Genomic DNA, 16715 nt, shown 5'->3' with positions numbered 1-16715 from the left:
AGGGTCATAGAGATGAGTGCTGGGGGCTGGGTAGATGGAGTCCTCCAGAGTCATAGAGACTGGGCTGTGTGAGAGCTAGAGAGGCAGATTTCAGGGTCCCCAGTCTCAGGGACACAGTCTGAGCTGGGATCTCCACCCCACCCAGAGCCAGGGTCGGATTCTCTCCCCAGGGACGGAGCCTGGTGGGAAAGTGAAGATCGGGGCCTCGTCACCAGCATCGATAAATGTCACCTGCCCCCGGTCACAGTCCAGACAAACCCGGATCCTGCTGGGAGCCCGGCTCAGGGGCAGGGGGGTCACAGGGGAGGTCAGAGCCCGGAACTGACCCCCGCACCACCCCACAGCCCATATCCCCCACTCAGGGCTACGGCTGATCCCTCCCTTCCTCCTCACAGACTCTCTGGCCACCCCCACAGCCCAGTATCGCCCACCCCCTACCTCCACCTCCCAGCAATGTCTCCCCGAGGTGAATCCCTCACAGCCCAGCACACAGCGCTCAGTGTCAAATCTCTCAGGGTTCTTGGGTAGTCGCTGCCGTCGGTCTCCCCATATCACACTTTTCCAATCCTCAGACAGGATGAGTTGGGGATGAGCCGTGTCTGGATCCAGAGTCACATTCGCTGGGGAGAGAGAATCAGAGCGTTAGGGGCAGAACTCGGCCCAGGGGAGGGTTTGATGGTGTCAATGACAGAATCTGCCCCAGCTGGAGAGTGACTCAGGGAATCTCTTTCCTCCAGGATTTACCCATCAGCTCTGAGATCTCAGCACAGGGCTGGGGAGAGTCACTCCCCTGACAGAGACGGGTCAGTGACAGGGTGAAAGTATCGGCTGGGCCAGGCCTCAGACTCTTTCCCCTCCTGCTCCCACTTCTCCATGGGAAGGGACCTAGAGACTCAGGGAGCCCCAGCAGATGGTACAACTCAGTGATCATTGACAGAGCTCCCCTCCCCCTCCCACCTTAAATCTCACTGTGTTCCAGCTGCCCCTGCTGTGCTGAACTTTGCTATGGGGCCTCCCCACTGCACCCTGCCTGCTCTGAAATGTCACAGCTCGGACAGCAACACACAGTACCAGGATTGAACATGCCCAGAATGTCACTGCTCAGCAGCAGCCCAGCACAAAATTATATTAGCACGAGTCAGGGAGTAAGGGGTTAACACAAAGGAAAGGGGTTCATGGTGGAATGAGGCAGAAGCTACAAGTGTGGGGGGAGCAGGGTGGATTTGGTTTTTGTGGTGCCCTGGGGCACAGCAAGTGGGGACCCCTCCTCATTTCTTCTGCCTACAGTCCCCCCGCCCCTCACGCTTCTGCTGAGGAAATGGGATCGTGACACTGGGGCTTGCCCCACTCTGCCCACCTGGAGCTCCAGCCAGAGAGTGGGGCAAGCCCCTGTGCTCCGACCCCATTTCCCATCTGGAGTGCCGGGTGGGTGGAGCAGAGCAAGCCTGGTAAGCCCCCAAGCCCTGACCCCACTCTCTGGCAGGAGCACCAGGCAGGCTGAGCGGGTCGGGGCACAGGGGCACCCATTTTTCATGGGCCCCCCAATTGGGCAGTGCCCCTGGGCACAAGCCCCATTGTCCCAGTGATTAATCCGCCACAGGAGGGATGTGTAGACTAGGTGGCTGGTGGAAAGAGGGAGAGGGTCATGCTAGTGATGAGGAAGCTAAAGTGACGTCCTGTTTACCAGAGATGGGAAAATGCTGAGATCATGGTCAGGGCTGGCTCCACGTTTTTTGCTGCCCCAAGCAAATAAATAAATAAATAAATAAAAATGGCAGAGTGCCACCCCTTGAAAAGGGCCGCCCCCAAAGACCTGGAATGCCGCCCCTTGAAAAGGGCCGCGCCAAGCACATGCTTGGAATGCTGGTGCCTAGAGCCGGCCTTGATCATGGTGGATGGAGACAGGAGAAAAGAGACAAGCTCTGATCACAGGAGCTCCCCAGATGTGTATAATGGAGCCAGAAGAGCCCTGTCTGGGATCAAGGCACTGTTCTGCTGCTGGAGACTGGAGCAAGGGTCGCACACAGACACAGTCCCTGCTCACCCCATCGGTGTGGGGTCATTGCAGAGCTCCTGGCCTTCTTCAGTGGGAAAAGATGAAGGAAGAAACAGAGAGAAATTGAAGATCAGCCATCAGCGCAGAGAGATAAAACAAACACCCCCTGGAGAAGTGGCTGTGGAGGTGCATGTCCCACTAGATCTGCACTGTGAAATGCAGGGTTCTGGGGAGGTCTGCCCTGAACTATCACATCCACTCCCACATTCAAGGAAAAAGAGGCACATTGCCTCATGGGAACTTATATTTGGACATTAATAAAATATGATCTTTAATTACCTTCTTCTATAGGTGTCACAGATCTTCTCCACCCTAAAAACAACCACATAATTAGAGATGAGAGCTGAGCTGAACGAGTATTGCATGATTCAATATTGCACCAACACTGAGGGAAAAATAAAGTTCTAAGTTCATCAGAACCTCTAGTGGGTTGCATGAGTGTCTCTCTCCCAGGGTGGATCTTCACTGCAGAGTTAGACCAGGATCTTACCTGGTTATTGGCCCAATCTGTTTATTGTGCAAGCACAAAACTCTGACTCAAGTTTGGTGGTGCTTTACGCCCAGGCTGGCTGGCAAGACTTTGAGTATAGGCTGTAGCTCAGGTACCACTTTAATTCAATTTGGTTACATGCCCACTTTGCAGTGTGGAAGGAGATTAACCATCTCAGGGGCTGATAGTGGCCAAGAAAATATGGCCCAGGAGGAATTCTGGGAAGGCACTGGAGGACTATCTACTTTATTACTGTATTGCTTATCAATTTTTCAAATTAGCTTTTGGTGTGAAATTCATCCAGTTTGGCCTTTACTTTAAAAAACAACCCCCCCAATGATGATGATGGTGATGATAATAATAATAATAATAATAATAATAAACAAACCAACAAAAATGGTTTCCTATTGGAACAATTTTAAAAATTAAATTTAAAAGCAAACAACTCCACCACAATTAAAACAAACTCCCACATGAGACTCCAAAATGGTACAAAAAGTTTCTTTTCCGAGGAAGGATAATGACACTTACTTATTTCGTTATCTCGTTTGTCTAAAAAATAGAGAAATAAATATATATTTTGTTAGGCATTTCCCTTTTCATATGTTTTATTTCTCTTTATCATCTATATGACAGTGAAGGCTGAGAGAAATCAACCTCTGTCATAAGTATAAAGGAAAGGGAACAGCCCTCCTGTATACAGTACTATAAAATCCCTCCTGTCCAGAGACACCAAAATCCTTTTACCTGTAAAGGGTTAAGAAGCTCAGGTAACCTGGCTGACACCTGACCCAAAGGACCAATAAAGGGGACAAGATACTTTCGAATCTTGGTGGGGGGATTTTGTTTGTGCTCTTTGTTTTGGGGGTTGTTCGCTCTTGGGACTAAGAGGGACCAGACAACAATCCAGGCTCTCCAAATCTTTCTGAACCAGTATCTCATATTTCAAACTTGTAAGTAACAGCCAGACAAGGCGTGTTAGGTTTATCTTTGTTTTCTCAACTTGTAAATGTTCCTTTTTGCTAAGAGTATCTACCTCTGTTTGGTGTAACTTTAAACCTAAGGCTAGAGGGGGTTTCTCTGGGATCTATGAATCTGATTACCCTGTAAAGTTATTTTCCATCCTGATTTTACAGAGATGATTTTTACCTTTCTTTCTTTAATTAAAAGCCTTCTTTTTAAGAACCTGATTGATTTTTCCTTGTTTTAAGATCCAAGGGGATTGGATCTGGACTCACCAGGAATTGATGGGGGAAAGGAGGGGGGATGGTTAAATTCTCCTTGTGTTAAGATCCAAGGGGTTGGATCGATATTCACCAGGGACTTGGTGAAGAAGTCTCTCAAGACTATCCAGGGAAGGGAGTTAGTATTTGGGAGTGGTGGTAGCAAAACCCAATCTAAGCTGGTAATTCAGTTTAGGAGTTCACATGCAGGTCCTCATATTTGTACTCTAAAGTCCAGAGTGGGGAAGGAACCTTGACAACCTCCTTTTCAGGACATCAGACGAGAGGATCCAGTGGTACCTTCTGATCTTAAACTCTGTGACTCCATCATTCGGTTCCTTATCAGTTTTACAAATTAGCTTTTGGTGTGAAATCTCTCCAGTTTAGCACTTCCCCACATTTTACAGACTTACACTAACCCTTACAAAAAAGAATAGTAATAAAAAGCTAGAAAACAAACAAAAAGAGGTTTCATATTGCAAGAAAATTTTAGAAGTTAAATTTAAAATCTAACAACCCCACAACAATTAAACCAGCTCCCACACGAGGATCCCATTAGCTACAAAATATTTCCTGTTGGAGGAAGGATATTGACACTTACCAATTTCTATATGTAGTTTGCCTAAAAATTAAATAGAAATACACATATTGTTTGTTAGGTGTTTCCCTTTTCTAATGTTTTATTTCTCTTTATCATCACTATGATGGTCAAGATGGAGTGATTATTTCTATTCAATAACCTCATCAGGAGATCAGACTAGACCAGTGGTGCCCAAACTTTTCCATGACAACCCCCATTTTCAGTAATGGAAGCCTGTGTGTGCCCCCCCCCCCCGCCCCATTACTGCACAGTTGGCTCAGCAGAAGCACTTGGACTGAAAGTGGAGCTGGGGAAAGCACCAGGGATAAGAGAAGAGCTGGGAATAGAGGTGGAGCTGGCCTGGGGCACAGCTAGGCTGAGGGCAGAGCAGTGGGTGGGGTGGAGCTGCAGCTGGGGGTGGAGCAGGGCTGAGTGGCACTCCCTCTCCACCCCCCTTGTGGGGGCTGGCCTGGGGCCTGCTGCGCACCCCCGAACATTCCTCCACACACCCCTAGGGGTGTCCCACAGTCTGGGGACCACTGGACTAGAGTATCTGGTCATTCCTTCTGGTCTTAAACTCTGTGACTCTATGACTCTATCGCTGATCAATATTTCAAATTAGCTTTTGGCAGGAAATTCATCCAGTTTAGTTATTCCCCACATTTTATAAAGTTACATTACAAAACAAGCCCCTATACACCCTCCCAAAAATTATAATAAAAATAAGAGAAAAGCATGCTAGCAAAGAAATGAAAAAAGGTTTCCTACTGCAACAATTTTAAAAGTTAAATTAAAAAGAAAACAACTCTACCACAATTAAACAAACTCCCACATGAGGATCCAAATTGCTACAAAATGTTTCTTGTCACAGGAAGAAGAATGACACTTACTTATTTCTTTATTTTGTTTGTCTAAAAATTAAAGAGAAATAAAGATATATTTTGTTAGGGGTTTCCATTTTTTTACATTTTATTTCTATTTTTCATGTATAGGACAGCGAAGGATGAGAGAAATAAACCTCCTCTTCAGGACATCAGACAAGAGGATTGAGGGGTCCCTTCTGGTCTTTAAGTCTGTAATTCTATTGCTTATCAGTTTTTCAAATTACATTTTGGTGTGAAATCGATCAAATTTAGTGTTTCCCTATATTTTATGAAGCTACACTAAACCCCCAACCAAAACAAACAACAACAACAACAAAGCAAGCACCAAACAAACAAAAACAGATTAAATATTGCAACAGAATTCTAAAAGTTAAATTTAAAAGCAAACAACTCCACAACAATTAAACAAACTCCCACATCAGGATCCAATTTCATACAAAAAATAAATCTTGTCAGAGGAAGGATTATGACACTTACCAATTTCTGTATGTCGTTTACCTAAAAATTAAACAGACATACACATATAGTTTGTTAGGTGTTTTCCTTTTCTTATGTTTTATTTCTCATTAGTATCAATACGATAATTAAGGATTAGAAACTATTTCTATTCAATTTCCTCTTAAGGATATCAGGCTAGATAATCTGGTCGTCCCTTCTGGTCTTAAACTCTGTGATTCTATTAGAATCATAGAATCATAGGAGAGAAAGTCTAATCCTCTGCACTCGTTGCAGGACTGAGCACTATCTAGACCATTCCTGACAGATGTTTGTCTAATCTGCTCTTAAAAATCTCTAATGATGGAGATTCTACATCCTCCCCAGGCAATTTATTCCAGTGCTTAACCACTCTGACAGTTAGGAAGTTTTTCCTAATGCCCAACCTAAACCTCCCTTGCTGCAATTTAAGTCCATTGCTTCTTGTCCTATCCTCAGAGTTAAGGAGAACAATTTACCACCCTCCTCCTTATAATAACCTTTCATGTACGTATAAACTGTTATCATGTCCCCTCTCAGTCTTCTCTTCCCCAGACTAAACAAACCCAATTACTCTATGGCTTACCAATTATTCAAATAAGCTTTTTGTGTGAAATTTAACCAGTTTAGTTTTTTCCTACATTTTACAAAGTTATATCACCTCCCCCCACATGATAATAATAATAATAAAAAACAAGTAGGCAAACAAACAAAAATAGGGTTAATAGTGCGAAAATAAATAAATAAATAAATAAATAAATAAAAGTCCAATTTAAAGCAAATAACTCCACAACAATTAAACAACATTCTTCTGATGGAGTACACCAGTTTAAAACCATGCCCTTTGGACTTCATGGGGACACAGCCACTTTCCAGCGGCTGATGGACAGAGTGTTGTGGCTCCATGGGTCCTACGCGGCCACCTCTATTGACAATATCATCTACAGTGAGATCTGGGCCGAATATATGAAGCACGTTACTGTGGTATTTCGGGCTCCCAAAGAGGCAGGTTTCACAGCCAACCCAACCAATTGTCAGCTGGGCTCCCAAGGAGTCACTTACCTAGGGTATGCTGGGGAGGAGGAAGGGAGCTACGACCTTTGGTGAAAAAGTCCAAGCCCTAGTAGGCTGCTCTGTCCCTTTCACAAACAAGCAAGTCTGGTGGCTTATGGGATTAGTGGGATATTATTGACAGTTCATCCCAAACTTTGCTATCATGGCTGCCCAACTGACAGACCTGGTTAAGGACACTGCACCCAAAAGGATCCACTGAACCAAAAGCTGTGACAAGGCATTTAGGGCACTACAAGAGCCATTGACCCAGAAGCCAGTAATATTCCACTCAGCCTTCTCAAAGCCCTTTATTCTCTGAATAGATGCATCTGATGTCAGACTCAGAGCAGTGCTATCTCAGGGATTCAGACGAGAAGAACACCCTGTTCTCTATCTCAGCAGGAAGTTTTTCCCACAGGAGGTAGCAGGGGTGGCTCTAGGTATTTTGCCACCCCAAGTATGGCAGGCAGGCTGCCTTCGGGAGCATGCCTGCGGGAGGTCCTCCAGTTCCCCGGCTTTTGCATACCCGCTGCCGAATTGCTGCCGAAACTGCAGGACCGGTGGACCTCCTGCAGGGAAGCCACCGAAGGCAGTCTGCCTACCCGCCTCACAGTGACCGGCAGGGCATCCCTCGCGGCTTGCCGCCCCAGGCACACACTTGGCGTGCTGGTGCCTGCAGCCGCCCCTGGGAGGTAGCCTAATTGGCCATTGAGAAAGTGGCTCTGGAGGTGAAATGAGCCATCCATGCCCTACACTATGACTTGTGGGGGCAGACCTTCCACCTAATAGGGTCCAACTGGCCATGCACCACTCCATTGGCTGAAGTCAATGACAGGCCATAACCCAGGCATTATGCAGCAGTATCTCTCAATGCAGCTATACAGCTTTCAGGTGGTACAGTGTTCAGGCATGGAAAATAAAAATACAGACTTCTTTTCACAGAAAGGTGGGGACATGAACTGGGTCAGAGGAGGAGGGTGTGTGATGGGATATACAAAACCCACAATGGGTCTGAAGGGGTGAAAGAACAGTACTGGGCACAGGTAGCTCCGCCCCTCCATCCCTGCAGACTATGCTCCAGCTGGAGACTGGTGTGAAAAGGGAGCAACCCAGCTCAGAATAGAGAAGCTGGGGAGGACAGACCTACCCTGAAGGCTCCTGAAACGGACTCTGGAGAAGTTTCCTTGAGGGACTAACTGTGCTTAGACTGCTTGGAGCTGATGGTTTGATTGACTTTTCTTTTTCTTTTCAACTTCTCTTGGACTGGAAGCTGGGGGGAAACAGCAGATGGCAGGAAGTGACCAGGGAGGGTAACTTGGAGGATACCTTTGGCAGCAAGACACTGTTGGCCTTCTTAGGGCGCTGGGTCAGAACCCAGTAGACTGGGTGGGCTGGGCTTTCCTACCAGTGGCCACCTCCTTGCTCCTCTGATTAAAAGAGGGCCTGGATGCAAAACCTGCTCACTAGGAGGCAACATTAAATGTGCCAACCACTAGGCCACCTAATCCACCGATGACTCAATTACACTCCCACATGAGGATCCAATTAAAAAAATAAACATAAATATGTTTTAAAAGTTTATCATGAGCTTTCCTTCCCTTTGTGTTGTTTTTCTTTATCATCAATACAAAGTTAAGGCTGGGTGATTATTTCTATTCAATTTCCTTTTTTCTATTGCTGCCCTGAACCCACCAAATAAATTTTTGGTGTGACATTTATCTAATTTATATTTACAGAAAATTTTATCAATCTAGATTAACACGCCCTGTCTGGGGACACAACCCCATCCCGGTCAGGAAAAGACAAAAAATCCCTGGGCTCCATGGTATAGCATAGGCTTCCTGCAGGGTCTGCTCCACCTGGAGAAAATGATCTTGAAAGGGAGAGTTTGTCACAGGAAGGGGACGGCAGCCAGGGGGGAGGCTGCTGGAACTCAGGGGAGCTGACTTTTAAACAGCGCCAGTAGGAGGAAGACAATTTGTGAACCTCTGCTGCTCATAAGGGCCCTTCGGATCAGGTACAAGCTGACTGCAGCAGGGAGTGATTGACGATAAATCCTGTCCTGGTGTCTAGCTGTTCTTAAACTTCTGTCATGGATTCACTTGATCGATGCTACACCCCCAGCTTTGTAACAGTCTCTAGGAAGAACCCCCTTCAGTGTGCCTGACCTCCTCGATGTATCGCTGTTCCTCCTGGGTAATTTGATGTAGGTTGACCTACAGCTACCACAGTAATTCATCGGCTGTTGGTGTCCACATTACACTTCTTCTGAAGTGGTGCATTGTGGGGCACTGACAGTGGCGTGTGGGGCACTGACAGACTCATGGGGTTCAAAGCTGGAGTCCCCTACCTGGTCCAGGGTGACAGCTCCAGTTGTGAGTCCAGTGTGAGCTCAGTTTCACAGCACAGAGCCTACCAGACACTACTATTATCTCCCCCCGGAGCTCAGAGCCTGGGCTGTCAGTACCTGGAAGCTGGGCTCCCAGATGGGATCTCTGCGCAGAACTGACAGCCCATCCCGCAGCCAGCTCCCACCTCTACAGCCCATGCAAGGCTCATAGCTGGAACTGTGAAATTGACAAGAATGTCAATTTCACTTCTGGTAAACTCTGCTGTGAAATTGAGCCCAGCATCGGGCTCATAGCTGGAGCTCACTTTGGGAGCTGGGCAGCTGTGAGCTCAATTTCACAGTACAGAGCCTACCAGCAATGAAACTGACATTCTTTTCAATTTCATGGCTCCATCTGTGAGCCCAGGCAGCTGATAGAATGACAGTCTACAGTGGATGTAAGTAATGCAGCGTCTACAGGGACACTTTGTCGCCCTAACTACATCGGCATGAGCGCTATGCTTCTCGTGGAGATGGAGTTATTATGTTGTGTGTAGCAGGCCACTTACTTTGGTGGAAGCAGAATTCTAGTGTAGACCCTGACATAATTAAGTCCATGTGAGCTGCCTTATGCCGACCTAACTCTGGAGAGTAGGCTGTGTCTGCACTGTGAACCTTACAGTGGCACAGCTCTGTCACTAAAGCAGTGGTGCTGTAAGGTCTGCAGTATAGCTGCTCTTCATTGGCAGGAGAGAGATCTCCTGCCAACAAAATAAAAACACCCCCAAGAAGAGGCAATAGCTTTGTCGGCGGAATGGTGTCTCCCACTGACAAAGCACTGTTCACATTGCTGCTTTTCATTGGTAAACTTTTGTCCATCACGGTATGTTTTTTTCACACCCCCAACAGACAAAAGTCTTACCAATGACAGTGCAGTGTAAACATAGCCATAGTGTTGTCAAAAAAGTCAAGGTGATTAGTCAACTGGAACACACCATAGGAAGCCCTGAGGTTATGACAGAGAATGGAAGGTTAAAGCATTAACCATTCTGGTTAGCCCAGAGTCCAGCCAAGCTGCAGTGAACCCCATTGTTCAAGCTCTGTCTGTCTCACAGTCTGATCTCCTTGGTCAGATTCCAGATATCCTGGTGACTGGATTTGCCATTGTTTTCTCACATACTCCATTGATATGGGGTCATATGCCTAGACAGCTAGACAACACCCACACTTACATCTCTTTGCCTGCCCTGAGATCAAACAGTCCTTTTCCCCCTACTGGGTAACAATGCCACATATAATGGTGTGATGCTGGGCCAGTGAGGTTAAGCAACCAGCAGGCTGAGTGACCCCAAAAGCAACCCTTAAGGACATATTAGAAAAGTATTGAAATGGTAAATAGGGCCATTCCTTATAGCTAGCTATCAAAGCCATGTTAAATAGACTAGAATCCTTGAAATGTAGGCCTGTATTGTTAGAGAATCAGGAATAGATACTTTTTGTATTTGTCTGGGTTTAACTATATCTTGTTAGAAGTTTAATAATGTGATCTAATTAGCTTGTAGATGCTAAACTTCTGTTCCTGTCTATGATGTTTCATTACTGTATTCTATTGATTCAGAGATCAAACGGAGATATTATCGTTTAGATGGAACATGTGGTGTAATAATATTATTAGCTTAATTTCTCTTTTAAATTTGTAATAAAACTTCCTGTGAATTATCTCAGACCTGCTTAAACTTTACCAGGGAAAGTCTGAGTTGCAAGACTGATATCACCAAGTCTACCCTGGATTATCCCTGCAAATACTTATGGAAGAATTAAAACAAACTCTGCATACGGACTGCCTATTGGACTACAACCTGTTGAACTGAGTCTAGAAGGACTTTTATAAATCAGCAAACTCACTACCTCTGCTATGAAACTGACCAATGAACTTTACTCATATCTATATGCATCTTGATCTGTTAACCATAGTAACTGTCTTTCTTTTTATTAATACATCTTAGATTAATTAATAAGGATTGGCTGTAAGCGTGTATTTTGGTAAGATCTGAAATATTCATTGGCCTTGTAGGTAATGTGTCCGATCTCTTGGGACTGGTAGAACATTATATATGGTGAATAAGATTCTAAGTAATCTTTGCTATATTAAAGTTGGCTGTCTGGGTGGGAGCCTAAGGCTGGATTGCTTAAAGGGAACTGTATTTTGGCTTCTTGATAACCAGGAAGGTATTACAGAAACTGTTTGGTTACTGGCTTGGTGAGAACTAATTAGAGAATAAACCAGTTTGCCTTGATTAAGCAATTTCAGTATAGCCCCTCCAGCGACCATGGTCACAAATGGAAACCAAGGCACACATAAGATTTAAAAAAATTACAGAAAATTCCCACTTCATCACACCTTCATTAACAAACCAGACCTCTACAGACTCTTTTGAAAACTCTGAGACCAAAAGCTGGTCTAGACTGAAAACTGGGGGAGGGATAGCTCAGTGGTTTAAGCAGTGGCCTACTAAACCCAGGGTTGTGAGCTCAATCCATGAGGGGGCCACTTAGAGATCTGGGGCAAAAATTGGTCCTGCTAGTGAAGGCAGGGGACTAGACTCAATGACCTTTCAAGGTCCCTTCCAGTTCTAGGAGATTGGTATATCTCTGATTATTACCTTTTGTATATATATTACCTTACACCCCTGAGACACATTGCTAAGCTGACCTAACCCCCTCACTGGAAGGACTTTTGAGGGGAATGGTCTCTGGAAACATTCGAAAGGTCCAGCCTTTCACAAACCCCTCCCTGTCCCCCTCCCCCATCCCCACCGCCAATATATATACAGTGTAGCAGGGTGGACCTCTGCTCCTGCCCTGAAGGGGTTAAAAACAGCCCTGGGAAGGGGCTGTGGCTGGAGAAAGCAGCTTTTAGGCTGGAGCAAGAAGCCTGGGCTGATTGGGGAAAGTAGGCTCAGCTGTGGCCATGCTCCAATCAGGCCCAGCTGGCCCCACTAAGAGGCTGTGAGCCAGAAGCCCAGACAGTCTCTCTCTCCCTTCAGAGAGAGAAGGGCCTGGCTGCAGGGAGCTAGAGACCAGGTACCTGAGTGGAGCAGGGCTGGGGAAAGGCAGAGGAGCTGGGGAGCTCCTGCCTGGAAAGCCCCAGGCTGTGGCCTAGCATAAGGCCAACAGGTGCTGGGGTGCAGAGGGCAGCCCAGGGGTAGGCCAAGGCAGCAGGTCCAAACCCAACCTTGCCAGTGATGAGTAGGCTGATACTGAAGTCTGCCCCAGGGCATGGGGCTAGACGATGACTGGCAGTAGCCATATACTGAGGCAAGGTGGGGATAGAGGATGGGGGTTCCCTGGGGAGGGGAGACCCTTAGAGAAAGGGGATACTGCCAGGGGGCAGCACCCCATGTAAAAGGGCACTGGGTCCAGGGAGGGACACAGGGGCCAGAGGACAGGCGGATCACCAGCCTTCAGAGAGCGCTCCTGGGCTGGAATGAGCTAATTCTCAAGGACAACCAGCAGGAGGTGCCGCAGGGGTGAGTTGGCCGTTTACATACAGACATAAAAATAAATCAAGGAAACAAACAATTCTATACACAATTGTGTATCTGTGGTCAAAACTTCTATGAGTGGGAAAAGGGAAACTGAAACTTACCGACTTCTTCTGTAAGCTTCCCTTAAAAATACAGAAACAAATATAAATTATTCTCATACCCTTGCTTCATGAAACAGTGCTAAAAGACGACATCCTATAGGTACAAAATTCATTAGGACGGATGGCTAGACATCCGATTTATTTGGAAATTGGACAGATATTCTTTGTGGATGAAGTTCACCAGGGCATGGACAGCTGTGCCTGCGTTATGTGAAAGTTGTTATGATTTTTTCCCTAACTGAGGAACAAATGTGTTTATTTACTGATTTATCACTGGGACATTTCTACACGGCCCATTACTATAATGTCAAGGTGCACTACACTTTATTAGCAAAAAAGAGATTTGAGGACTTCTATAACAAACCCCTAACCTATGTCTGAGTTAATGAAGTGGGTGAGTGAGATTCTGTGGCCTGCATTGTGCAGGAGGTCAGACTAGATGATCATCATGGTCCCTTCTGACCTTAAAGTCTATGAGTCTATAAGTACAAATATGAGAGGCTAGGCTTTGCAGAACCTTGTCTCAAGTGGGACCACAGAGAAGACAGTGGTAATCCCCTGAGAACTAGCAGGAGGGGGAGATGAAGGATTTAGCAGATGTGTCTGCTATGATCAGATTCTCTGGTTCAGTTCTACTGCCCCAAACCCTTCTCCTCCTTTTCACCCCCCACCCCCACACCTCTACCACCACTCTCTATCAATAAATTCACATGCATTCTTCTTCTTTATAAAAGGACCAGGTCCACAGATCATATGTTCTTTTAATATTAAATTACTAAATTGCTATTTATTTATTTATTAGAATAAAGCCTTTATTTACAGTATATTTCTCCCTCTAATATTTACCTTTCATTTTAAAGAGATAAGCAGTGAGGCCAATGAAACCAAACAAAACCATCAGGATCATACTCAGAGCCACCATCCAGGGATTTACCCTCGGGAAAAAGGAATCTGAAAAACAAAACACCCAAAACTTGTCTTAATTTGGAATTGCTGACTACACTCAGATATTTTTATTCCATACAACTTCATAAATGGTGCCCAGCATGATTCGTGTGAGATAAGAGTGAAAGAATGGCCATGTCTACGCTACACAAAATACCAGAAACTGATTTTTAAAATGGCTCCAACCAATACCGCTTTTTTATTCAGAGGGCCAGAGAGTTCAGGGGAAAATTCTCTACTCATAAAACCCCGTTGACTTCAATAGAGTTACACCAGAAAAGAATTTGGCCCTCAGTGTTCAGCAACATTCAGAAATTGCCAGATTAATTAGCATATTTTTGAAAAATCTACTATTACCCCCCAAATATTTGGAGAAATCATAATCACAATTTCTCTGAACATTTTTGCAGAACACTAATTAATTTTCATTGGCTGTTCTTTTGTTCACAGTGATACAGTCATCTACCCAGGATGGAATTTTCAAATGCACCTAAAGCCTTCTGCACATATAGTTTGTGCCTAAGAACATAAAAACGGCCATACTGAGTCAGACCAAAGGTCCATCCAGCCCAGTATCCTGTCTGGTAACAGTGGCCAGCGCCAGGTGCCCCAGAGGGAGTACACCTAACAGGTAATGATCAGTGATCTCTCTCCTGCCATCCGTCTCCACCCTCTGACAAACAGAGGCTAGGGACACCATTCCTTACCCATCCTGGCTAATAGCCATTAATGGACTTAACCTCCATGAATTTATCTAGTTCTCTTTTAAACCCTGTTATAGTCCTAGCCTTCACAACCTCCTCAGGCAGGGAGTTCCACAGGTTGACTGTGCGCTGTGTGAAGGAGAACGTCCTTTTATTTGTTTTAAACCTGCTGCCCATTAATTTCCTTTGGTGGACCCTAGTTCTTATATTATGGGAACAAGTAAATAACTTTTCCTTATTCACTTTCTCCACTTTACTCATGATTTTATATACCTCTATCATACCCCCCCATAGGCAATGTCTACACAACCCACCGGATCGGCACGTAGTAATCGATCTATTGGGGATCGATTTATTGCCTCTCGTCTAGATGCGATAAACCAATCCCCGAATCGATGCCTGTACTCCACCTCAGCAGGAGGAGTAAGCAAATCGACGGGGGAGCCGCGGCGGTTGACTTGCCACCATGAGGATGGCCAGGTAAATCAAACTAAAATACTTTGACTTCAGCTATGCAAATAGCGTAGCTGAAGTTGCATATCTTAGATCGATCCTTCCCCCACCCCAGTGCAGACCAGCCCTTAAGTCTCCTCTTTTCCAAGCTGAAAAGTCCTAGCCTCTTTAATATCTCTTCATATTGGACACATTCCAAACCCCTAATCATTTTAGTTGCCCTTTTCTGAACCTTTTCTAATGCCATATATCTTTTTTGAGATGAGGCGACCACATTTGTATGCAGTATTCAAGATGTGGGCGTACAATGGATTTATATAACATCAATAAAATATTCTCCATCTTATCCTCTATCCCCTTTTTAAAGGATTCCTAACATCCTGTTTGCTTTTTTGACTGCTGCTGCACACTGTGTGGACATCTTCAGATAATTATCCACGATGACTCCAAGATCTTTGTCCTGATTTGTTGTAGCTAAATTAGCCCCCATCATATTGTATGTATAGTTGGGGTTATTTTTTCCAATGTGCATTACTTTACATTTATCCACATTAAATTTCATTTGCCATTTTGTTGCCCAATCGCTTAGTTTTGTGAGATATTTTTGAAGTTCTTCACAGTCTGCTTTGGTCTTAGCTATCTTGAGCAGTTTAGTATCATCTGCAAACTTTGCCACCTCACTGTTTACCCCTTTCTCCAGATCATTTATGAATAAGTTGGATAGGATTGGTCCAAGGACTGACCCTTGGGGAACACCACTAGTTACCCCTCTCCATTCTGAAAATTTATCATTTATTCCTACCCTTTGTTCCCTGTCCTTTAACCAGTTCTCAGTCCATGTGAGAATCTTCCCTCTTGTCCCATGACATAAGAGCCTTTGGTGAGGGACCTTGTCAGACCCTCTCATGTGTCCATCCTTAAATTGGTTCAAGGGTTGACAGCATATGAGGGTTGCACCTATTTCAATAAATTAATGCACAAAACCTCATAAATCAGCTTAATAGTGCCCTATCTCCATTTAGCTTCAGTTGGTGGACGAAAAGTTGAATATGAGTCAACAATGTGTCCTTGTTGCCAAGAAGGCTAATGGCATTTTGGGTTGTATAAGTAGGGGCATTTCCAGCAGATCGAGGGATGTGATCATTCCCCTCTATTCAGCACTGGTGAGGCCTCATTTGGAGTACTGTGTCCAGTTTTGGGCCTCACACTACAAGAAGGATGTGGATAAATTGGAGAGAGTCCAGTGGAGGGCAACAAAAATGATTAGGGGGCTGGAGCACATGACTTCTGAGGAGAGGCTGAGGGAACTGGGATTGTTTAGTCTGCAGAAGAGAAGAATGAGGGGGGATTTGATAGCTGCTTTCAGCTACCTGAAAGGGGGTTCCAAAGAGGATGGATCTAGACTGTTCTCAGTGGTAGAAGATGACAGAACAAGGAGTAATGGTCTCAAGTTACAGAGGGGGAGGTTTAGGTTGGACATTAGGAAAAACTTTTTCACTCGGAGGACGGTGAAGCACTGGAATGGGTTACCTAGGGAGGTGGTGGAATCTCCTTCCTTAGAGGTTTTTAAGGTCAGGCTTGACAAAGCCCTTGATGGGATGATTTAGTTGGGTTTGGTCCTGCTTTGAGCAGGGGGTTAGACTAGATGACCTCCTGAGGTCCCTTCCAATCCTGAGATTCTATGATTCTATGATTCTATGATAAGGAACTGACTGAAGCTAAATCTCTATATGGCACTCTGAAACTTATATGAGTGTTCACCCAAGCAAGTGGCACTGATTAACTAAATTGTCAATCAGTGCAACTTTTGTGTGCAGACAAGATGTAGTGAGGGGGTGTTGCCTCCCTCCAACCCAGAGCAGGAGGAACCACTCT

General features: G+C 45.2%; 1 protein-coding gene across 1 annotated transcript in view; it reads right to left on the bottom strand.

Moving 5' to 3' along the window:
* Positions 1–4190: 4190 nt before the first annotated feature.
* Positions 4191–16715, bottom strand: part of LOC120383519 (butyrophilin subfamily 1 member A1-like) — a 32230-nt gene continuing 19705 nt past the window's right edge. Inside the window, exons 5-8 of the mRNA XM_039501687.1 lie at positions 13585–13689; positions 12739–12759; positions 5711–5731; positions 4191–4216 (exon numbers count right to left, since the gene is read on the bottom strand). Coding sequence (XP_039357621.1) covers positions 4191–4216; positions 5711–5731; positions 12739–12759; positions 13585–13689 — 173 coding nt within the window. The remainder of the gene's footprint in view (positions 4217–5710; positions 5732–12738; positions 12760–13584; positions 13690–16715) is intronic.

The sequence above is a fragment of the Mauremys reevesii genome, linkage group 15 (genome assembly GCF_016161935.1).
Source record: "Mauremys reevesii isolate NIE-2019 linkage group 15, ASM1616193v1, whole genome shotgun sequence".
Taxonomy (NCBI): Eukaryota; Metazoa; Chordata; order Testudines; family Geoemydidae; genus Mauremys; species Mauremys reevesii.
The sequence above is the reverse complement of the archived record's forward strand: the minus strand, read 5'-3'. Positions and strand labels throughout refer to the sequence as shown.